The following is a 24,346-nucleotide window of genomic DNA, read 5'->3' as shown; positions in this document are numbered from 1 at the left end:
AACTGTGAGCATGTGTTCCTCATTTAGTGATGACCAGACGGACTGACTTTGGATATGTTACTCATAGTAGTTTACTTACATCTTACATTAATGAAAACCTACCCAGAAGGCAGGTGGCCAAAACCATCTGTTCACCTACACCTCTGACTCACATAAAACTAACTGTCCAAATAGCGAGATTGAAGAGTCACATCAACTAGAAAAGCATAATTCTGTGATTTAGCATGTTTCGAGGTCCTTTGAAAAACGAGTCTTCAGTTTTTCTCTAACATTAATCACTTCATAGCTGCAAAGTCATTGGCAATCATGGATATACCACATGTGATCAAATGTGAAACATCATAGAACGAATCTTTGTGTAAATTAATAGTGGGTCACACTTAGATATCACCAAAAAACTTTGATTGCAGTTGGACAATGGCTACAATCCCACCACCGGGTCCAAGTTAGATATCACCACTTAGATGTAGTTGGACAAATCGCTAGAAGTACAAGGTGGACTTTACAACTTCAACACCACAAGCTTTTACTTGTTTGAAAACGTTACTTAACGAATGCCGAGTTATTTAAGCATGTAACATCATAAAAAGATGCTGGAAGCTAGTGGCAAAGATAACATTAGAACCAACTACACCATGTATCTGTTTTTAGTTTTATCTTGTCGTTTTGCATCCTCCTGCAAAACAACAAATTTTGAACATGCTGAGTGTAGATGAAGGAAGAGCTTCACTTTAGACCCAAGGTAGATATCAAAAAAAGAAAAACGACTATAGTAGAATGCACATGCGAAATGTCAGTATAACAGGGATGGATCACAGGTGATCCTGTTTACAACTCACATGAACAATATACCCAATCTTTTCATTGTAGTCCAGCAGGTCTTTCCATTGCTTTCCAATGCTCATCTGAGGAAGAAACAAGGTTAGCAGGGCAGCATACAATGCAATAACCCATCAAAGGCAAGTCAGAAGGTCGACCCTATTCACAGTTCAGGTCTGAAGTTCTGAAAGTTTCCCTCCGTAGTGATTTTTCCATCAAAGCACATGTTTGAGGTATACTCTCTTCATAATAAAGATATGTACAAACCCACAGCTGAGCATCATGGGGAAACAAAAATTTCATGAGTATGCAATAATAGGCACTCTCAAAATTATCACGAAATCTGGTGTCTGCATCTAAGAGTGGTTATTGAATGGCTCCATGATCACAGTAACGTACAGTTCTTCTCAGGGGCGGGTGATCTTTAGAAAAAGGGTCACGCAACCATGCTAATCTATACAAGGAGTCTTATCCTCAGATGAGGGGCTTTGACATTGAGAAATTAAAGACCACCCTAGACCCTTGAGGTTGTAGCATTGATTTCAACATTTACAAGACCGACCCACATATCAGTTGCTTAAAGTGGACACAAATTAAGAACGACTAAAATTAAAGTTGAAAAATAACTTATAGCTTTTACAACATTCAAATATCAACATGACCTAGACAATAACCAAATTCACACACATCATTGGGGGCTTTTCATCGTGTAAGTACCAGTGCTCCTAGAAAAGCACCTTCTACCAAATCTCTTCAGCATCATTTCTCTACAAAGAAGAAAAAAAAAAACCTGAGCAGCCTCATTGGATGCGGTTTTTGTCCAAAGAGAAATCTTGTCTTGTCTGGCCCTTACACTAACAACAACACCACAAATTTCATCTCCTTCATCAAATTGCTCTCCTATCATGGCCAAAATCTGCAATGACAACGATGCAATTGACCGACATAAATTTAGATACCTTGCAATATACTTAAAATAAAGAATACACCTACAAGCATTCGTCGAAATAGCCTTAAGTAGACCTTGCATGGCAGTCATTCCATGTAAAGTATCATACAAGTATTCCTAATAGATGTCATATGCAATCATCCACAAGAGATACTACTGCAAAGATGTAACTGACCCACAAGTAAATTCTTGATGAATAAGGAAAAACAAATTTGAAGGTGCATGAAAACCATATAGAAGTATCCACTCCTACAAGACAACATCCTTTTTTACATCTTGAAAAGCACGAATACATTGGCCCTATGTCAAGTCTTTTGCGCACTATTCTTTGCAAGAACTAACTTCACTCTCACCACATGTATAAGTCTTCCAAAAGAAACACCATCAAATTGGGTAAGCCTCACAAGAAGGTTAAGTTTAAGGTCTTCTGAAGATCTGATAAGTCTGCCTCCCGACTAAACATCAAAGACAAGGGTCTGTTAGAAAAGTCACTGCCCCACCTGTCAGCCCCCGTTTTGAGGGGACAAGGGGGCAGGAGACTATAGGGGGGTGACTATAGGGGGGTAGGGAAGGGAAGAAAAGGGCAAAGACCCACCTGGCTGGAACCCGCGCAGCAAGGGAGATTGGCACGGCCTTCTACACGACTCATGGAGCAGGAAATAGCGGGGCCTACGATCTGCATCAGCAGCCCATGCGCTGGGCACATGGGCCTATTTATAGGTATGGCCCAAGCCAGCCAACCTGGTCGGTGGAGGTGGCCTTGAGGTCGGTGCTGCAAGCAGGGGGCCAACCCCCTGCTGGTCGGTTTTCTTCAGCCCAAGCAAGGGCCTATAAAAAGCCCCCTCCCCCCCTCATTTCTCATCACCTGCACAGAAAGCCTTGCACAGGCAAGTGCGCAGAGGGAGAGGAGTAGGCTCAGCAGTTGACAGCTTCACTTGGCTGTTTGTATACGCTCATCCTCTGAGCTTTTGTCTGCCCACGATTGTGGAAGAATATATCTGAGTTTTTGCTATCTCTCTTTCTCCGTCTCTATGAGTGTTGGATGAGCTAGATCGGGAGTGAGGTGTGAGTGATTCTATCCTCTATTTCCAACATGGTATCATAGCAAGGTTTACAGCTCTCTAGATCAGAGTACCTCAGCAAGTAAGCGACTCCAATCGACACTCAGGTTTGCTGCGTGGTCAAGTTCTCCGCTGCAAATTCAGTTTACTGTTCTTTATTACAGCAAGGATGGAGAACAAAGATTCTACTATTGCCTCTTCAGCCCCTTCTCTTCCTTCCTCCTCCTCCAGATTCCTCTCATTCACCATCTCAAACTTCGGAGAGTCACGGAAACTAGACGGGTCGAACTACCCGACCTAGAAGGTGAAAATCTAGATGGCTCGGAAGTTGTGGAAGCTGACTACGGGGGTGGAGGCAAAGCCGGAAGATTTGCTGGATAGCAAGGGGAAGATTGTCATTCCAGTAGATGGTGAAGAGCTTGAGAATTGGGAAGAGAGAGATGCCCACTCCCTAGCATTAATCATTGGGACCATGACAGACTCTCTTCTTCCGCACATCTAGATGGCCGAGACGTCTGTAGAGGCATGGGCTATCCTAAAGGATCTGTATGAAACAGACAACACATCTCGAATTCTTATGCTCCAACATCAACTGTACAATCTGGACATGACTGAGGCAGACAATGTTCATGACCATCTAACAAAAGTCAAGGTGGTAAGGGACCAGCTCGCGGCAGTTGGTCAAAAGGTGGACTCAAGACATCTGGCATTGTTGACTTTAAACAAGCTACCTCAAAGTTTTAAGAGTTTCATGACTACGGTCACTGCAGGACAGAGGACCAAGCCTCTCACCTTCGAAGAGCTTGGCCCTTTACTATTGCAAGAAGAAGCTTGAGAAACACTATTTACTCAATCGGACAAGAAGGCTCTCGTGGCAAGGGACAAGCCCAGCAAGGGTAACTTTAAAGACTCCAAGAAAAAAAGCAAGACCGAGGATGCAGAGAAAAAGAGGCAGATGAAGTGCTTCTACCCGTGGCTCGGAAGCTATGGAAACTAACAACGGGAGTGGAGGCGGAGCTAGAGGACATGGTGGACAAACAGGGGAAGATACTCATGGCAGTAGACAGAGAGGAACTCGAAGCTTGGGAAGACAGAGATGCCCATACCCTGGCATTGATCATAGAGACTACAACAGACTCCGTGCTTCCTTATATCCAGATGGCCAAGACGTCAGTAGAGGCGTGGGTCACTCTAAAGGATCTGTATAAGACAGACAACACATCTCAGATCTTCCTTCATCAGCATCAGCTCTACAATCTTGATATGGATGAGGGAGATTCGGTACATAGCCACTTGACAAAGGTCAAGGTGGTGAGGGATCAACTGGCATCAGTTGGTCAGAAGGTGGACTCATGCCATTTGGCCTCGATGGTACTGAGGAGGGTACCTCGGAGTTTCAAAAGATTTGTTATGACTGTGACACCAGGACAGAGGACCAAACCTCTGACTTTTAAGGAGTTGGGTCCATTACTGCTATAGGAAGAAGCTAGGGAGAAGCTCTACAACAACGACAAAGACAAGGCGTTGCTAGCGAAGGACTACGCTGGCAAAGGAAAGGGCAAGCCTAACGGTGGCAAGTCCAAGAAAGACGACTCTGATGACGAGGACACTTTCAAGAGGAAGCAGAAGAAGAAGTGCTTCTATTGTGACACGCCTGGGCATTTTGCAAAGGACTGCAGAAGAAGAAGGCGGATAAGGAAAACAGAAGGAAGGACTCCGACTCAGATTCAGTGGGTGATACAAAGGCCAAAGCAAATGTAGTAATCGAAGAGTTGTTCCTGGTAACATCTCCATGTGTTACTGAGATCAAATATGTTAACCTAGAAACCACAATGAGGATGCCTGACATTGAGATGTGGATCGACGAGGAGGGTACTCGAGGTTGTTCACTCATTATGAGGGGGACAACTGGAAGATTGTGATGGCTAGATTGCTCGAGTACGAAGGCGGGAATGTGACTGAAGGAGGTGGTGCCAAGAGGTGCTACCAGAGATGGACATGTGTACCAGGATGGTTTGCGAAAGCGAAACTAGACCTGGTGGAGCAAGAGCCACTGGATGAAAAGCTAGAAAAAGATTTCAACATCGAAGTATTCCAGAGGACTTTGACTCGGGAGTTACTGGAGCATCGTCATCGACGTGTTGGCATTGGGCCGAGATGTGTCAGCGAGAGGGGGTGTTGGAAAGGTCACCGGTAGACCTAGGGCATGTGCCCAAAAGAAAAGGTAAGGGAGGGGGCTGCCACATGGGCAGCACCTCACAGGGAAAGGACAGCCAAAAGGGGCCAAAAGGGGCTGCCACATGGGCAGCACAGCAGCCTGGCAGAGGTGCTTCAAGGACTGTCTGTACGGGCTGGAACAGGCCCCTTACAGAGACGCACAGGAGGGCGGACTGAGGCGGCATCTGACGCAGCAAAGGCGCACACATGTGGGCAGGACAGGGTGCCGGAAAGGGGCGCAGCAGAGGCAGGTGTACCAGCAAGAGAGTCGGCCATCTTGGAGGCTGTAACACAGCGCATTAGACGGGGAGTTGAATCAGCAAACGGAGTAAGGTTTGGGGTTCTGTTTCAGCAGCTCTTTTTAGTTATCTTTTACAGTTTGCACAGCTCACTACTCAGCTCTATATTTCAATCATCTCTCAGCTCTCTTGTAGGATCTATCACTCCTAACTTTCACTCTCTCACTCACACTGAAACCCTGCATTCTGGTAGACAGCACAAGCCTCTTCCTTGCCTTGCAGAGGTGCCTTGTGTGGACAGCATCAAGGTCTCAGTATTGGTCGGCCTTGCCTCTCATGTCTTTGGGTCTTCTATACGTGTGCACACTGTACTCTTCCAAAGCGCGTTCCCGTGCTCTCCCCAAGAGTGGCATTTGCATTTCTCAGTTCTCCAAGTATAAAGGAAATTCTCGCCTGATTGGGGGAGGGGACCCTCTGTGGGTACAAGAACCCAATCGGTTGTTGACTCCATTCTCTCTCTACCCTTATCTCCTTTCTCTCTCTATGGTGCATGTCACGAGGATGTGAAATTATGGGACTCTTGATTTGTGACTCTCGTAATTTACGCATGACTACCTTGAGCCTCTGGGGCGCAAGGGTCCCGCCATGGGGTGGGACTTGGGGAATTAAAATTCCTAGTGGGCCCTTGGAAATAGTGAATGTGCACCCAGTTACTAGGCAATTAATTTCTAGGGCCAAAGTGTGCAACAGGGGGCCCAAAAGAGTGGTGCAATTTAAAAAACACTGCTTTTTGGAGCCTAGGGCTTTTAGGGGGGGGGGAGGCCTTCTTTTAGATGCAGTTGGCCAAATCAGTTCCAGAGGAGCCAGATCATCAGTTTGGAGCTCCTAGAGCCTGCCAGGTGCTGCTAGAGTCAAATCGCTTTTTACCAGGAGGTTCCAGAGCCTGCCAGGGAAATTCATTTTTACCCAAGGGCCAGTTTCAAGTGATCCAGAGCCTGCCAGGGAAATTCGTTTTTACCCAGGGGCCAGTTTTAGGTGATCCAAGGCTTGCCATGGAAATTCGTTTTTACCCAGGGGCCAATTCCAGGTGATCTAGGCCCTGCCAAGGCAAATCGCAATTGATCCAAGAGCCTGTTGTAGGTGGTGATTTCTACTAGGGTGTCTGTTCCAATTTGTGATTGCTTTTGGGCTGTTCCAAGTGCCTGCGATTGGTTCTAGGGCTGTTCCAAGAGTTCTGGACTTGACCAGGCTGCTCCGGGTGAACTGTGACTTGCTTTTTCAAGCTTTTAGGCTTTGCAGGAGATTTCAACCTGATATTTGGAGCTTTTTGCGTGTTGTGGCTGGTTTTGGTATCTTTCCAACCGTGGGTGTTCTATTCTAGGCTGCTTCTGGACTGTGCCCGGGCGGAATCAGCTTTTCTCTGCAAGATCTTGGGTTTTCTAGCCCTGGTGACCTAGCTCTGTGGATATTGGATAGAAGGAGGCTTGCTTTTTGGCATGCTTATGATGTTCCCTGATTGGTTGCTGGCCAGTTGTTGCGTTTAGGTTTCTTTCCTCGCAAAGAAGGGTTGATTTATGCTGTTGGGCAGTGGCTAGGGAGGGTATAGATTGAGGCAACCCGCTGGGAAGTGTTTGGTTGTTTTGATTGCACAATAGTTCAACTGTTGAGGGCTTTGACTTGCAGTTGTTTAGCCGTGTTTGGCCGGTTGGGCACTTGGTCGTGCGATCGCAGGAGTGGTTCAGACAGTTGCATGCTTTGGTTGGCTGAGGATACAGGATTGTCTAGTGATTGCCTGTCGTTCACCATTTGAAGTTGAGCAAGGGATTACAAGGTGGGCTAGAGCAAGGAATTACAGGGTGGGCTGGACGGGGAGTGTGCGGGCGTAGGTTTGCCTATGGTGCAGCTTCCCAAAGACCTTTGTAATCAGCCGCTTGGCTTCAAATGAATGTTAAATAAATACCGCAAGTGGCGCCAACGTTTGGGGCCAATCGGTGTTCTTGTTTCTGAGTAGGAGCGCTCTAGCTCCCCGGTGATTTGTTTGTGGTGCATATTTACTTGTCAATTTGTTGTGTATGCTGTAATTAAGTGGATCCTACCGCCCTTTACGTTGTTGAGGCTAGTTTCAGTGGTTCCATTGACGGGATCCACCTAACTTCTTCAAGAGGGGAGCTTGTGGTTGGCTTGGTGCAAGTCCAACGGACTAGGTGAAGAAGACAGCATACTATTCAGTAAATATGTCACACAGGGAGAGATCCGTGAGCCTTACTGAGGAGGAAGAGCAGATGTCTGAGTCTCTTGGTGGTGACCAGAGTGCAGGAGAGGAGACCCGGCATGTTGCAGATCGGAGGGATGAGGAGGATGTGGAACTATTCAAGGCACAAATGCAGAGTTTCATGAGTGCTTTCATGCAGTTCATACAAGTGAAGATATGAGAGAAGCTCTGGAGAAAGCAAACGTCAGTCCTGACAACTGTAGTGGACTTCTGCACTAGCTCCACAAGTTGGAACTGAACCAAATCTGAGACAGCAAACTGATGCAGGGGTTGCTGCAGATTTGGAATAGAAAGAACATAATCTGGAGCGGAAGTTGGAGGTAGATCTGGAGCAGAAGTTGAGGGCAGATCTGGAGCAGAAGTTGGGACAGATCTGAAGCTAAAAGAAGGCAGATCTGGAGCAGAAATTGGAGCAGATCTGATGCAGAAAGGAGGGCAGAACTGAAGCAGAAAGGAAGGCAGATCTGGAGCAGAAAGGAGGGCAGATCTGGAGCAGAAAGGAGGGGCAGCAGAGGAGGCAGCCAGGAGGCAGAAGTGGCTCAGGGTGTGCAGGTACCTCTGGAGCTGGAAGAGAGGAGATGCAAGAATACCTAGCCCCCCCCCCCCCCTTTAAATAGGAAGGGGCTTTGAGTCGGTCAACCAACAGGTTGACCGACCTGGTCAGATTTGACCGACCAGGTCAATCTGGTCGGCCAGATCTGGTCGGCCAGATTTGGTCAGTCCAGAAAAAAACTTTTTTAATAATTTTTTTATTTTGTTTGACCTTTGAACCGGGGCTTTTGACAGATCTTTGGTTGTGGATTTTGCCTCCGATCCGGGGTTTCTTTGGCAGGGTTCGGAGAGTCACCAGTGGTGTTTGTACCTGTTAATCCTGTCCTCGAGAATTGGAGATTGCCTGGCTTAACACCCCCTCTCAATGTCCAATGTAGACAGGAGAAGCAAAGAGGTGTTCCATGAGTGATCTATCTTATTCATCAGCCTTTTTTTTTTTTTTTTGAATAAAGGGTTTTCATTTAGATGGAGATGCCTACAAAGTAGGTTTTCATCTTCACTAAATGCCCAGATGATGGTACAAAAAAAAAAGACTTGAAGGAGTGCCCTCGCAGGGGATTTGTTCACTTAAGTACACAAAAAGAAAAAAAAAACTGCTAAGGAGGAGGTAAACCAATCCCCAACCGTGGGCAGAGATGCTCAAGAGTAGGGCGATTAACCGCCTTGGTAAGAATATCAGCATGATTATCGGCAGCTGGAACATAGATCAACCGAATAGTACCTAATTCCACTTGCTCGCGAGTAAAATGAAAGTGAACACCGACATGTTTGGTGCGGTTGGAAAAAATGGGATTGCCTGCGAGAGCAATGGCACTTTTGTTGTCGACGTAGAGGATCGTGGATTCAGTACAAGGAAAGTGTAGCTCTGCCAAAAACTATCGGAGATATATGGCCTTTGTGGTACAATCATACAAGGCCCGGTATTCAGCCTCAGTAGAAGAACCAGCAACAGTTTCTTGTTTACGGCTAGACCAAGAAACAGGTGCCGAGCCAAACGAGAAAATATAGCCGCCATGAGAACGACGATTGTCCGGGTCACCAGCCCAGTCGGAATCAGTGTATCCCTGTAGGGTTAGTCCTGGTTTGAAATGTAAACCATAAGAGTAAGTACCACGAATGAACCGCAAGATACGAATACATGCATGCCAATGAGTGAGCTTGGGTTCATTAAAATACTGACTGAGAATAGAGACGGAGTAAGCAAGATCAGGACGAGTGTGAAGGAGCCAGAGGAGTTTGCCAACAACCTGGCGATAGAGATGTTCATCAAAGGGAGGAGACTCCAAGTCTTTTGAGAGCTTTAAGGTGGGATCTAAGGGAGTGGCAGCCAGCTTAGGCTCATGAGGAATGATTTGATCAAGGAGTTGAAGAGCATATTTCTGTTGAGAAACAAAAATACCCCAGAATGTTGTACAACTTCCATGCCTAAGAAATAGGAGAGCCGACCACGATCAGTCATTTCAAAAGTGATGCTGAGTTGAGTTTTAATGTATTGAAGTGTAGTGGGAGTGGAGCCTAAAAGCAAAAGATCATCGACATAGAGTAAAATAAAGCAGACCCCCTCTGACGAATGATGGATATATAAATTTGGATCAAAGGGAGTAGAATGAAAACCATTAGTTTTGAGGAAGGTGTCTATCCGGTGGAACCATGATCGAGGTGCTTGTTTAAGCCCATAAAGAGCTTTGCGGAGACGGAAAACCTTATTTTCATGGCCAGGAGGAGAAAAACCTGGTGGGGGAGTCACATAGACTTCGTCATCAAGGTAGCCATTGAGAAAGGCCCTCTTGACATCCATTTGATAGATAGTCCAGTGGTGATGAGCAGCTAGGGCGAGAAGAAGACGAAAGGAAGTTAACCGAGCAGTAGGGGCAAAGGTTTCCTCATAATCGATACCATGTTTTTGGCGGAATCCTTGCACTACTAAGCGGGCTTTGTATTTGTCCAGTGTTCTATCGGCTTTGAGTTTTGTTCGGAAGATCCACTTGGTTCCGATGACCTTTTTGTGAGTGGGTCGATTGACCAAGATCCAGGTCTGATTGCGATCAATACTTTCAAGCTCCTGTTCCATAGCACGATGCCACGCAGGATTTTTAACTGCTTCCTGCCAAGTGGCAGGTTCAGAATGTATGATATAGGCCGTGGTAAAAAAAGAGGCAGTGGTAGTAGAAGAAGTTATTCGAGTAGAGCGGTGAGGACCAGAAGGAGGAAATTCGACAGGAATAATCCCGGAATCCTTCATAGTTTGGCGATACCAGCGTGGTAGCGGGTCGTGAGGAGAAGCAATGGGTGGGGAGAGAGATGTTTCGGGAGGAGAGGAAGGAATTTCGGGCGGAGAATTGTCGGAGGGAACTGGAGTAGATACGTCATCAGGAGAGAGAATAGAGAAATTTTTAAGCACTGCTCTTTCATCGAAGACCACATCTCGGCGAACCAAAACTTTGTTTGTACGAGGATCAAATAATCGATAAGCTTTGGCTTCTGCCGAGTAGCCAACTAGAAGAAAAAGTTCAGCACGAGGTTCGAGTTTACCGCGAGTATCATTGGGAGTATGAGTGTACGCGCGGCAGCCAAAGATGCGAAGATGAGAAATAGAAGGACGATAGCCATAGAAGGCCTCAAAAGGCGTCATGTTCAGGATGGGTTGAGTAGGACAGCGATTAAGGATATAGACAGAAGTATTGACGGCTTCTGGCCAGAGACGTTCAGGCAACTCGACTGCAAAAAGCATGGAACGGGCCATGTTCATGACAGTACGTTGTCTCCATTCGACACGAGCATTTTGGGAAGGCGAGTTTGGAGATGTAAGATGGCGTTGGATACCATGCTCTTGAAGAAATTGAGTGAATTCATGGAAAATGAATTCACCACCATTATCACTACGAGCAATCCCAATAGATTTTCCCGTTTGGTTCATAACCAAGCGAGCCCAAGTAGCAAAGAAAGAAAAAGTGTCGGATTTCTCTTTCATGAAAAACACCCATTGATAGCGAGAGTAATCATCCACAATTAAGAAGAAATAATGTGAACCATTGAGGGAAGGAACAGGAGATTTGCCACTAATATCGAGGTGAATTAGACGCAAAATCTCACTGGCTCGAGAAGTGGAATGAGAAGGAAAAGGAGTGCGGCTTTGTTTACCTAATTGACAGGGATGACAAATATCTTAAGCTCGCGATAATTTAGGTAGGCCATCAACTAGATGATCCCGAGACATTTCATATAAAGAGTCATAAGACAAATGTCCCAGACGATAATGCCATAATCGTTCTGTGTCAGTTGGATCTTTCAAGGTAGCATTACCATAAAGCCGATGAAACTCAGAACCGCAATGGGAAGGAGTCGCAAGAAATTGAGTTATAAAGTACAGACCATTAGGTTGAGCATCACCTCGAGCTAGAAGGAGTCCCGAGGACTCATCTATGATGTCAACATGCATCTTTGTAAATAGCACTGTGCGACCAAGGAGGCAAAGTTGATGAACAGAAAGAAGATTGACCCCTAATTGGGGGACATAAAACACTTGATCCAATTGAGCAAGATTGGGACATTTGTCAGTACCAAAAGTTATTGAACCAACACCATGAATAGTAGCACCAGAGTTATTGCCACAACCGACTCCCCCTGTCACCGGTTGGCGAGAAATGAAGAGATCAGGATGAGGGGTCATATGATGAGTGGCTCCACTATCCACAATCCAAGAAAATTTAGAGCCACATGGAAGAGTATGAAAAGCTGACCCAGATAAGGGAGAGGAGGAGTCAAGCTCGGTGATATGGATCAAGGCTTGAGAAGTGAAGTCTAGAGAATCTCCGGTGGACCAGTCAGACAGACCTTCAGGAGTTATAAAGGGAAGAGATGGAGTGAAGTGATTAGTGACATGGCCCTGGGGTCTCCAGAGACCAGTGTTTGAAGGAGGAGGAGGAGGACCACCTAGGACGCCAACGAGGTGGCTGAGGAGTCGTGGTAGGGGGCTGTGGAGTCCAACGGGGTGGTTGAGGAGTCGTGGTAGGGAGCTGAGTAGTCCAACGGGGTGGTTGAGGAGTCGTGGTGGGAGGCTGAGGAAGAAGGCCTTTGGCTTTGGAGCGACATTCATCGTCAATATGCCCAACTCTCTGGCAATGCTGACAAAACCTATTCTTTTTGGGAAGGGAGTGCCAGGCGGGTTTACTACTAGAGGGGTTAGGAGTAGGAGAGGGCTTTCCGGAGCTAGGTTGATCTTTTGGAATCCCGGAGAGAAGAGCCCCCTCTGTAGCAAGAATGCTATGTTTTTGGTGGACCTGAGAGTAAAGACGAGCATAACGCAACAGTTGACATTCAAACTCATAAAAAGTAGGAAGAGAAGTTGAGAAATGATTTGTTGTATAAAACTGAAATACTTGGGCGGAAGTTTATTTAAAAAGAAAGTAACTTGGTCATCCTCGGATTTGGGAGGACCAGTTGTGGCAAATTCAGCAACTAACCGCCGGTAATCTGCTAGTTTAACCTTGAGATCATCGTCAGCAAGAATTTGAAATTGTTGGAGATCATGGTCAAGATTGATGCGACGAGTACGATCTTGAGCTGCATAGCGGTCAGTGAGATGTGCCCATCGCTCAGAGGCAAGATCAAAATGCTGTAATTGAGAGTGAAATTCAGGTAAAAGTCCTTGCATAATTTCAACAATGGCAATGGCATTACAATGTCGCCACGAACGAACTACCTGAGGAGGATAAACATGAGGATCAGGTGGCGATTCGGTACCTTGAACGAGTTCCCATAGGTCTTGAGAATCAAGCACATGGCGCATGAGATTTGACCATGTGGTATAATTAGACCCGTTAACGAGTCATATCAGTGAAAGCATGTTTGGCTGTTGCAGAGACAGGGTGAGGGGAAGAAAGAGAATGATAGGGAGAAGCGACCGGTGGAGGCAGAAGAGAATTTGGAATAGAAGCAGAGTGAGAAGAAGGGAGAGGCGGCATCACCGGAGGAATAAAAGAATTTGGAAAAGGTCCTGAGGGGGAGGGATGAATATGAGAGGCGGGATAAGACATGAGAGGTGAAAAAGAGGCAGCGGGAGAGAGAGAGGGAAATAAACTATAGGAATCCAGTGGCATGGGAGAAGGAGGAGGATGAGAAGCCACTGGAGGAAAGATGGCAGCGGAAGAGATGAGAGGGATGGGAGGGAGGGAAGAATGTGAACCGAAAGCAAACTCATTGTCAGACACATTTCTCCTTTCTCGTCTGCGAGTGTTCACATGCATGTATGGATCTGTGTCCTCGTGATTACTTGTTCCTATGCCTTGCATAACAAATGGAGTTGCACTAAGGGAATAGGGCAACATACCTTGCACTGATTCTTGTGGAATAGGCACTGTCGAATAATCCAATGTTCTCATGCCGGCCTGTCCTCTTTCGTCAGGGGATACTTGTTCTTCGTTGGCACCAAACTTGAGATGTTGCTCAGCTTCTTTTGAGTTGAATAGAGGTCCTTGTTGACGTATTGGAGAGAACCGTGGAGAGGTAGAGGCATGAGGTGTGCGGGTACCTGCTTCAAGTTCCTTCCATTTCTGGAATTCAGCAAATTCTTTAAAGAGTTTGGAGAGGTATTCATCACCTTCAATCCTTGCAGACTCTCTCTCGACATATGTCGAAGGTGGTGGTTGAATAGAGGTTGATTCAGGCTGAGATCGCTTCGGGGAAGAGGGAGAAGACATCTTCAGGTGATGATTTATCTTCCAAGCTTTCCAGATCAAGGCTCAGGTGTCGATTGGCACACCTGGCTCTGATACCATATAAAGAAAATACTTGGAGACAAATAAAACAATACTGAAGACAATTAATGGCCGAAGAAAATATATATATCACAAACGGAACTCAGTACAAGTGAAGATATGAGAGAAGCTCTGGAGGAAGCAAACGTCAGTCCTGACAACTGTAGTGGACTTCTGCACTAGCTCCACAAGTTGGAACTGAACCAAATCTGAGACAGCAAACTGATGCAGGGGTTGCTGCAGATTTGGAATAGAAAGAACATAATCTGGAGCGGAAGTTGGAGGTAGATCTGGAGCAGAAGTTGAGGGCAGATCTGGAGCAGAAGTTGGGACAGATCTGAAGCTAAAAGAAGGCAGATCTGGAGCAGAAATTGGAGCAGATCTGATGCAGAAAGAAGGGCAGAACTGAAGCAGAAAGGAAGGCAGATCTGGAGCAGAAAAGAGGGCAGATCTGGAGCAGAAAGGAGGGCAGATCTGGAGCAGAAAGGAGGGGCAGCAGAGGAGGCAGCCAGGAGGCAGAAGTTGAGGCAGCAGAGGAGGCAGCCAGGAGGCAGAAGTGGCTCAGGGTGTGCAGGTACCTCTGGAGCTGGAAGAGAGGAGATGCAAGAATACCTAGCCCCCCCCCCCTTTAAATAGGAAGGGGCTTTGAGTCTGTTGGTTGACCGACCTGGTCAGATTTGACCGACCAGGTCAATCTGGTCGGCCAGATCTGGTCAACCAGATCTGGTCAGGCCAGATTTGGTCAGTCCAGAAAAAAACTTTTTTAATAATTTTTTTATTTTGTTTGACCTTTGAACCGGGGCTTTTGACAGATCTTTGGTTGTGGATTTTGCCTCCGATCCGGGGTTTCTTTGACAGGGTTCGGAGAGTCACCAGTGGTGTTTGTACCTGTTTATCCTGTCCTCGAGAATTGGAGATTGCCTGGCTTAACAACCACATGTCACTTTTCAGGATCAGCCCTCTCAAATCCCCTATGGTCAGCAGTAGTCTAATACGATTCCGAGAACGACTCAAGGTAACAATTTTCAGTCCATTGTTTCCGGACAGCAAGGAGTTTTGGCAAACCCAGTACAGCTAGGTTATTTTGGTGGTCGTTCAGTGTTTCAGGCTATAGTCAGCCCACAAGCCCAATTTTCGGGTATGCCAGCGAGCCAAACAGTTGGGTTTCAGCCTAGTTTACAGCCCATGGGACAGAACATGATGTATGCAAATGTTGGAGCAGCCCCAAGGATGCAAACAGGTATGCCTAATTCAGCAACAGGTAACCTTGCTTTGGGAAATATGCAAAATTTGGGTGCTGGTCTGAATAGTACAGCTTTTCCTAATGCTGGTAGTGTGGGGGATAGAGTGAGTGCTGCTGTCCCTTTTGCCCAAGCACCTATTTATGACAACTTGGCACCTCAAGGGAAGTTTAAGGACTTTAAAGAGGCAGGTGCAGCCGTGAAATTTGAGACATTCAGTGGGGTGCAAGACAAACTTAAGGCTTTGACCTTTTTGCACAATTCGATGCAGCCTACACAGGAGAGAATTTTACAGAGTCATCCAAAGTACGCCGGGCTGCAAGTTTTCTAAAGGGGAATGCACTTCAATAGTGGACTACTATGCTTATGCAGAACACCGCACCAAACACGTGGGTAGGTTTCAAGTAGGTGTTTTCAGATGCATGGCTTACCACGACTTTTGAAGTTGATATTATGACTGCTTGGCATGAACTGAATTCCATTAATTGCCGCAATTTAGAGGAGCATAACAGCAAGTTTTGGGCGGCTTTGTTGCCCGTTAGCTCCTACCGGCTTGTTCCTTTCACTGAGCAAGTTGAGAAATATTGTTGCTGGGCTGCAAGTTTTCTGAAGGGGAATGCACTTCAATAGTGGACTACTATGCTTATGCAAAACACCACACCAAACACGTGGGTAGGTTTCAAGCAGGTGTTTTCAAATGCGTGGCTTACCACGACTTTTGAAGTTGATATTATGACTGCTTGGCATGAACGGAATTCCATTAATTGCTGCAATTTAGAGGAGTACAACAGCAAGTTTTGGGCAGCTTTGTTGCCCGTTAGCTCCTACCGGCTTGTTCCTTTCACTAAGCAAGTTGAGAAATATTGTTGCGGGCTGCCTAAGGAGTTGAGAGACTACTACACAAAGACTCAAGTCTCCAATATGTCTCAGCTTATCGAGAATGCTAGCACAGCATATGCTTTGATGCAGGGGAGGACTTCTGGGTTCAAAGGTGGACAAAAGCAGGAATCTAAGAATGGATCTCGTGGGGATAAGTCTGATAGAAAAGCTAATCATCAAAAGGATGAACGTAATCGCTTGTCTCTAGAGGAACGACGTGCTTTATATGAAGTTGGCAAATGTTTTATTTGCAAAGAGGAGGGACATCGGTCCAGAAATTGTCCCAACCGTAACAGGAAGGAGCCGTCTAGTCACACGGATGAGCCACAGAATGTTCCAAAGGGCAAGAGTTCCTAAAACCACAGCAGGTTGTTTACAGCTGGTTTTGTATAGCGCGGTATACAGGTACTTGTAAAAAGAATTTTGTATGGCAGAGTCTGCTACTCTTTTTGGCATCCGTTTCTAGATGATGTATACGGTTTGCAGGATGGTGTTTTCCCTGCTACTTTTGGATGCTCTTTTGTCATGAGGTTTCGACAAAATGAGATCTCTATTTTTGTCATGAGGTTTCGACAAAAATAAGAATGCTATTTTTGCCATGAGGTTTTGGTAAAACATGCATGTTATTCTTGTCATGAGGATTTAACAAGATGGGAATGCTCTTTTTTGTCATGTGGTTTTGACAAAAAGTGAATGGATTCCCCTAGACCTTGGTTCCAGATGCGCAATTCCTGGAAGTGGTCTATGTCGTGCATCGTTGGCCGCAATGTACGTGGTGTACTAGTCACAGTGGGTGTACTAGTCGCTTGGTTTGCAATGCTATACGTATTTGTTATCTGCAGCTCTACAAATCGTATATGCATTGTTGATGATCTATTGGCAGCATGGTTGGCTTTCCACTCGGATTTGGATTTGATATCTCAGGTACTTCGGATGTTCATGAAGGTGGGTAAAGCATGTATGAACTATCCTTGGGAAGTATAGTTTGAGTATCTATGTACATGCATTAAGTGTTTACATGTGCTCATGATGTACCACTGGCAATGGGTCCTTAGGGATGGCCATACGTGAGGTGGATCGGACATCGTGGGGAGCATATTGTTTGTGTATGCATGTATGCATGTATGTGGAATGTTTGCTTGTCTTTTCCCTAACAAACATTGTAGTGTTTCCACTTGGTTTTCTTTTGCAGACAATCGAGGACGTTTGCCTTCTTTCAAGAGGGGGGTTTGTCAGGAGGATATGAAATTATGGGACTCTCGTAATTTGCACGTGATTGCCTTGAGCCTCTGGGGCATGAGGGTCCGACCATGGGGTGGGACTTGGGAATTAAAATTCCTAGTGGGCCGTTGGAAATAGTGAATGTGCGCCTAGTTACTAGGCAATTAATTCCTAGGGCCAAAGTGTGCAACAAGGGACCCAAAAGAGTGGTGTAATTTAAAAAACACTACTTTTTCGAGCCTAGGGCTTTAAAAGGGGGAGGGAAGCCCTTCTTTTAGATGCAGTTGGCCAAATCAGTTCCAGAGGAGCCAAATCATCAGTTTGGAGCTCCCAGAGCCTGCCAAGTGCTGCTAGAGTCAAATTGATCCAAGGCCTGCCAGGGAAATTCGTTTTTACCCAAGGGCCAATTCCAAGTGATCCAAGGCCTGCTAGAGCAAATTGCAATTGATCCAGGAGCTAGTTGTAGGTGACAATTTTTGCCAGGGTGTCTGTTCCAGTTTGCGATTTGCTTTTGGGCTATTCCAGGTGCCTGCGATTGGTTCTAGGGCTGTTCCAAGAGTTCTGGGCTTGACCAGGCTACTCTGGGTGAACTGCAACTTGCTTTTTCAAGCTTTTCGGCTTTGCAAAGATTTCGACCTGATATCTAGAGCTTTCTGGGTGTTGTGGCTGGTTTTGGTATCTTTCCAAGTATGGGTGTTCTATTCTAGGTTGCTTCTAGGTTGTGCCAAGGCGGAATCAGCTTTTCTCTACAGGATCTTGGGTTTTCTAGCCCCAATGACCTAGCTCTGTGGATACTGGATAGAAAAAGGCTTGCTTTTTTGCATGCTTTTGCTATTCCCTGATTGGTTGCTGGCTAGTTATTGCGTTTGGGTTTATTTCCTTGTGAAGAAGGGTTGATTTATGCTGTTGGGTAGTGGCCAGGGAGCCTATAGATTGAGGCAACCCGCTGGAAAGTGTTTGGTTGTTTTGATTGCACCAGAGTTCAGTTGTTGAGGGCTTTGACTTGCAGTTGTTTAGCCATGTTTGGCCGGTTGGGCCCTTGGTTGTGCGATCGCAAGAGTGGTTCAAACAGTGGATGCTATTGGGGTCTCTGTTGCATGCTTTGGTTGGCTGAGGATACAGGATTGTCTAGTGATTGGATGCCGTTCACCGTTTGAAGTTGAGCAGGGAATTACAAGGTGGGCTAGACGGGGAGTCTGCAAACGTTGGCTTGCTTGTGGTGCAACTTCCCAGAGACCTTTGTAATCAGCTACTTGGCTTCAAATGAATGTTAAATAAATACCGCAAGGGGCGCCAACGTTTGGGGCCAATCGGTGTCCTTGTTTCTGAGTAGGACTGCTCTAGCTCCCCTGTGACTTGTTTGTGGTGCATATTTACTTATCAATTTGCTGTGTATGCTGTAATTAAGTGGATCCTACCACCCTTTATGTTGTTGAGGCTGGTTTCAGTGCATAACGCTAATTCCTCACTAAAGGTTTAAAGAAGGTCTTGCTACTGTGATTACAGGATCAGATTACCGTCGCATGTTACATGCGGTCAGACATCCAATGGTGTGTTTGTAGTTTCAGGCCACAAGATTATGAGTGTGCATATGAGCTTGCTCAGAATTTCGAGCTCATGCACAAGGGTCGAGGATCCAAGCAGGTCACCAGTAAGAGTCCCAAATTCCATGCCAGGCGACGGTGGGAATGGGCAGCAGAAGAAGAGTTGGATGGCGAAGAGAGAGCAATGGAAATGGCAGGTACTTGGATGCAGCGACACAAGCAACCTCTGACCAGCCTCAGCTCTTGGCCTTAGTTCAGCCCTCTTTGAAGGTGTTCACGCAGCGCATTAAACAGGTAGTTGAATCAGCAAACGAAATAAGGTTTGGGGTTCTGTTTCAGCAGCTCTTTTTAGTTATCTTTTACAGTTTGCACAGCTCACTACTCAGCTCTATATTTCAATCATCTCAGCTCTCTTGTAGGATCTATCACTCCTAGCTTTCACTCTCTCTCACGCTGTAACCCTGCATTCTGGTGGACAGCACAAGCCTCTTCCTTGCCTTGCAGAAGTGCCCTATGTGGACAGCATCAAGGTCTCGGTATTGGTCGGCCTTGCCTCTTAGGTCTTTGGGTCTGCTATACGTGTGCACAGTGTACTCTTTAGAAGCGCGTTCCCATGCTCTCTCGAAGAGTGTTATTTGTATTTCTCAGTTCTCCAAGTATAAAGCAAATTCTCCCCTGGTTGGGGGAGGGGGCCCTCAGTGGGTACAAGGACCCAATCGGTTGTCGACTCTTTTCTCTCTCTACCCTTATCTCCTTTCTCTCTCTATTGTGCATAACGCTAATTCCTCACTAACGGTTTAAAGAAGGTCTTGCTGTGATTACACGATCAGATTACCGTTGCATGTTACATGCGGTCAGACATCCAATGGTGCGTTTGTAGTTTCAGGCCACAAGATTACGAGTGTGCATACCAGCTTGCTCAGAATTTTGAGCTCAGTTGGCAAGTTTTAGGGCCCAAGGGGCCTATAAAAGGCAGCCCCCTTGGCCCTCGTTTAAATTCTCCTTCCACAGCAATTTGGCTTCCATCCTCAGCAGCCTCCACTTGTAGTTTCAGGCCACAAGATTATGAGTGTGCATATGAGCTTGCTCAGAATTTTGAGCTCAGTTGGCCAGTTTTAGAGCCCAAGGGGCCTATAAAAGGCAGCCCCCTTGACCCTCGTTTAAATTCTCCTTCCACGGCAATTTGGCTTCCATCCTCAGCAGCCTCCATGAGGCAAGATAGTCAGCAGTAGATCTGCCTCCATCTTGGGCATCTACAAGTTCCATAGGTAGGGTTCTGCATCAGAGCAGCCCCTTAAGCCTTCAACACTCAGTTCAGCAGTCAGGGTTTGGTCCCTCTATACAATGGTTCCATTTCTCTTTTTTAGTGAGGGTTCATCCCCTCCATACGATATTTAGTCTTTCTGTCCTTTACAGTTGTATTCAGCCCTCAGGCCCAGATATTGTTTTAGTTATTACTTTCCCTCTTCGGAGGCCCACTATATTTCTCCCTCTGATTCTCACACTCACTCTGAGTGCATTATTCTATCAGTTCAGATAGTAGTAAGCAGGAAAGAGAGTGAGTTAGGCTTCCTCCATGTTATGAGCGGAAAATTAGCCAAGTCATTCATAAATTAACTTGTGCAGCTGCATGTTTGGATAGAATTAGTGAGCAATGAATGGTTCAAGGATTGTACTTTCATCTTGTACTTTCATCTTGTGCTTCAATTGATTACTCACTCTGAGTGCATTATTCTATCAGTTCAGATAATAGTGAGCAGGAGAGAGAGTGAGTTAGGCTTTCTCCCTGTTATGAGCGGACAAGTAGCCAAGTCATTCATAAATTAACCTGTGTAGCTGCATGTTTGGATAGAATTAGTGAACGATGAATGGTTCAAGGATTGTACTTTCATCTTGTGCTTCAATTGATTACTTGTCTACACAATTCAGCCATTTATTTAATGTAGACACTAGACTCTGATTGTAAAGTTTTGAGATCAAGAAACCAGATGAGAAGAATGTTTGAGCTAAGGGTGCATACGGGTATAATGGTATCGTGGAAGCAAAATCAATAAAACAAAAAAAATGATAAAAAACCAGTACACTTCGTTGAATTACACTAATCTGGATTTAATGTGGTTCTTAAATTATAATGCTAAGACCACAGGATTTTAATGCATGTACCTAGGTTGCCCCATATTTGTTGATAGAAAATGATTTATGGATAGGTGTCTTCACAAACTAAAGAAAATGATTTATGGATAGGTGTCTTCATGAACTAAAATGATATGCACATTGCCTCATGACTATCATTTTTGTCACCCTTGAAGCCTTGTTCTCTTAGCATCCTCGCCCCAAGATGTCGCGAGTGATTTCTCTATTTTAAGACAGAGACTAGAACTACTTACCAAACAAATGCATACTCCCATTTTGCATGTAGCTTGAAAATTTCCAAATTCAAATTCAAATTAATTTCATGAATTATTGAATTATACATAGTTCACTTCCCGTTTTTATTTCAAACAACGGTCATCAAAGAGATTTATCCAAGAATTGCATATTGTTTCTATAACCAACCTTGCACTCCTGTCAGCCTTCAAGACAGACAGGTGGTTCTCATCCCTATTAACGCTTTAAAAGACCGCAATGCTCAACATAGATGCATCCCAAGAAAGGGCACTTTTTTTTAATGGTGCAACTTTGGAGAGGAATTGGACCACACATTAATTTGGTTGATTTATCTATATATTCTAATGCATAGACATGCACAATATACTGAAATGTATATACTCCGACATAATATATTTACATATGTGTGAACGTGGGCATCTAGAGCTCATCGCATAGGGGGCAGCCCTGCAGCCCACAGAAGTAGGACAGATGGACTGAAGCAGCAAACGAGTCCATGTGGTAAATGCAGGCTTGTTAGATATAGAGGCCTAACTGCATAAACCTCTCATGCGGCAGATAGATCCAGGGAACTCGTTCTCCAGATGCAGCACAACTCCAATCCACTATCGACAGGTGCGCAACACCTAACCCAGGTAAACCTTACCCTCCCTAGTCTACTGACCCCCTGTCCTCTTTTGGGGGTTCACATGCGGGTCAGAGACTTCTAACAAGACTGCCAGGTGTCAGCAGCAGCAGGTACAAGGTTTGGCATCAGCATGTAAGGCTGCTGAGATCAGGAGTGCAGATCAACGGCAGCAAAAGAGGTTGGCAGCCAATCAAGGGAGACAAGAGTGGCACCAGCGACTCCCCCCGCCCCTCTATTTTAATAGGGCATATCGTTTCACATCCATCATACGTGGCGTTCGGAAAAGTAATGATCCCCAGGCCATCACCAAATCAAATCTCATGCCGAATCAAAACACTAGGAAATTCGATATCACACTTTCCACACTGCGCTAAAACAAAAAGACTAAAGACTACAACATCAAAATCATGGCACCGAAAAAAGACCCTCAAGTAGTTGAAACCGGCGTTCACACGTATTGGGGCCAAAGCATTCACGAAACCGAACCTAGGAGCCGTAACTTCATGTTGTGTCCGTTCACTTTTTGTGCACCCCCTATCGTGAATATATAAGAAAGCTCTGGCCTATTTTTTATACCAATCGCTACTTCTGATTTATTTGACTTACGTTTCCAAGATACATATGTTAGCGGCTATTGCAATAAAGACTTATACCGTATCCGTCGGCCGATCCAGATCCTTAAACAGTGCACAGAATGCAAGAATACAAGCATAGTTATGGAAATCAAATTATTCCTAGGAGCTTGATAGCCTAGCAACCTCAAGATGAAGCCAAAAATTGAGAAATGATAACTGCGTGTGATGTACATTACCGTATGAAGCCAGTATGTGTCCAAAACAGCCTTCCCTCCACGAAGATTAGTCAGAATAGTCCATTTTCCACCATTAGCACACTTCGGATCTTCCCATTTCGGCGAAATTCCCGCTTTAAAACAATGAAAGTCGGTTCCTTGAATCAAGCGACTTGGTTGAAGGACATTGTTGTATAAACTGTGAGAAGAGGAAGCCATTAAAATTTATCAAGGGCACGTTGCAATGTAAAAGGGAGTCTCAGTGCATGGCCTAATCACAAAACACGGAGAAAAAGGAGATCGTCTTACCACCAGAAGTCTTCGACGGTGGAAAAAGTGTATACGGGACGGAGAGAGCTACCCCAAGTAGTCTGCTTGGATTTGCCATTGGGGTTATCGAACCAGAAGGTCCACGGGTATTCGAGAGGGTGTTTTTTGATGGATTCGACAGCGTCAGGGGTGTCGTCGTGGGTGCCATCTTCAGAAGCTACGTTATTGGCAAATGCATCTTCTGGTGGGAGGCTAACAGCAACGTCCGCCATAGCTCTGAATTTGAAGCTTCACAAATCACAGACTCGCAAGAGAGAAAGAGAGAAGACGAGAAAATAAGCAAACAATTGTCAAATATATACGATTAGGTTTTTGTTTCAATCTTTTACATTTATTTATATTTTGATGTGTTAGGAGGGTCGGTTCATTTATTTATATTTTGATGTGTTAGGAGGGTCGAGGTGTGGTTGTTCACACTAGCTCACAGTCATCTGACTACGGAGGAACTAGATTTGCGGCAGGCAACCTTTCCATCATGGAGCAAGTAGTTAACTACTAACTTAAAATTGAAGCTGAACCCTGCTATTTTATCAAAAATTTAAGTAAAAAAGCGAATGAGTAAAAATAGTTGACATGAGACGTGACACAGAATCCGGTAGGACCCAATCCTCCCTACAAGAGTCAGGGGTGGTGTGTAAACATCCATAGAGTACAGCCGCCAAATGCAGGGTAATCAGTGAGTAAAGGTGACCAGGCCAAATGATCTACTTCAACGGACAAGCTCAAGGGAGTTTGATACCCAAATACACAAAGATCAGTGATTACAAGCAATGTGCACATGGAAGGAGTATAGCTCAAACTCAGGGAGTTTGATCCCCAAATACCCAAAGTCCACTCCAAAGTCCAAGGATTCAAGGATCCTAGGCACAGGCTGTATGTTCTAGCTACCACCGCCCGGAACAAGGAGATGCACACTTTTGGGCCACGAGGAGTGCATGCACCTTGCACTTTTCAACTCCAAATCCACAAGAAATAGCTACGTCAACGAAAATAGCCATGAAAGAACTACAGCTCAAACTCAGGGAGTTTGTTCCCCAAGTATCATCCCAAGATAGGGTTATCGTTGAGTGTCTCGTCAAAGCTGAGCCTCGCCACTCCAGATTTAAGTCTCATGCATCATGTATGACCACAAATAGGTGAAAGTGTGAGGGCGCTCAGTGCCTTTGTGGTTGTCACTCTATCCCCTTTCACTCCCTTCTCCTTCTTCCCTTCCTCCTCCTCTCTTCTCCCTCCTTCTCCCTCTCCCCTCCCCTCTTCCTCTTCCCTTTTCCTCGTGTAAAACCACATTGCAACAATCCGGAGGAGGCTTGAGTGACACTTGCGGCGGACGGCTCGTGCTATGCATTGCTCTCAGAAGGAGTAGCTAGGAGTGGAGACTCCGTCAGCATATCTTCAACTACCCCACAACACGTGAGTCACCACTAAGACCCACTACATTTTTGGCATTACTGCTGGGGAGA

At 45.5% G+C, this 24,346-nt stretch overlaps 1 protein-coding gene across 1 annotated transcript; it reads right to left on the bottom strand.

Moving 5' to 3' along the window:
• Positions 1 to 385: 385 nt before the first annotated feature.
• On the bottom strand, positions 386 to 23,173 carry LOC147890646 (eukaryotic translation initiation factor 4E-1-like). Its single transcript, XM_087390351.1, has 5 exons — positions 22,866 to 23,173; positions 22,578 to 22,755; positions 1,610 to 1,735; positions 840 to 905; positions 386 to 676 (listed from the first exon to the last, which is right to left on the bottom strand). The coding sequence occupies exons 1-5, from the start codon at positions 23,096 to 23,098 to the stop codon at positions 629 to 631; spliced, it is 651 nt and encodes a 216-aa protein (XP_087246477.1). The 5' UTR covers positions 23,099 to 23,173; the 3' UTR covers positions 386 to 628.
• Positions 23,174 to 24,346: the final 1,173 nt, after the last annotated feature.

The sequence above is a fragment of the Dipteris shenzhenensis genome, chromosome 19 (assembly GCF_047967505.1).
Source record: "Dipteris shenzhenensis isolate YYH24624 ecotype China chromosome 19, Dip_SZ_1.0, whole genome shotgun sequence".
In the NCBI taxonomy this organism is placed as follows: domain Eukaryota; kingdom Viridiplantae; phylum Streptophyta; class Polypodiopsida; order Gleicheniales; family Dipteridaceae; genus Dipteris; species Dipteris shenzhenensis.
This window is presented reverse-complemented; position numbering and strand designations above follow the sequence as displayed.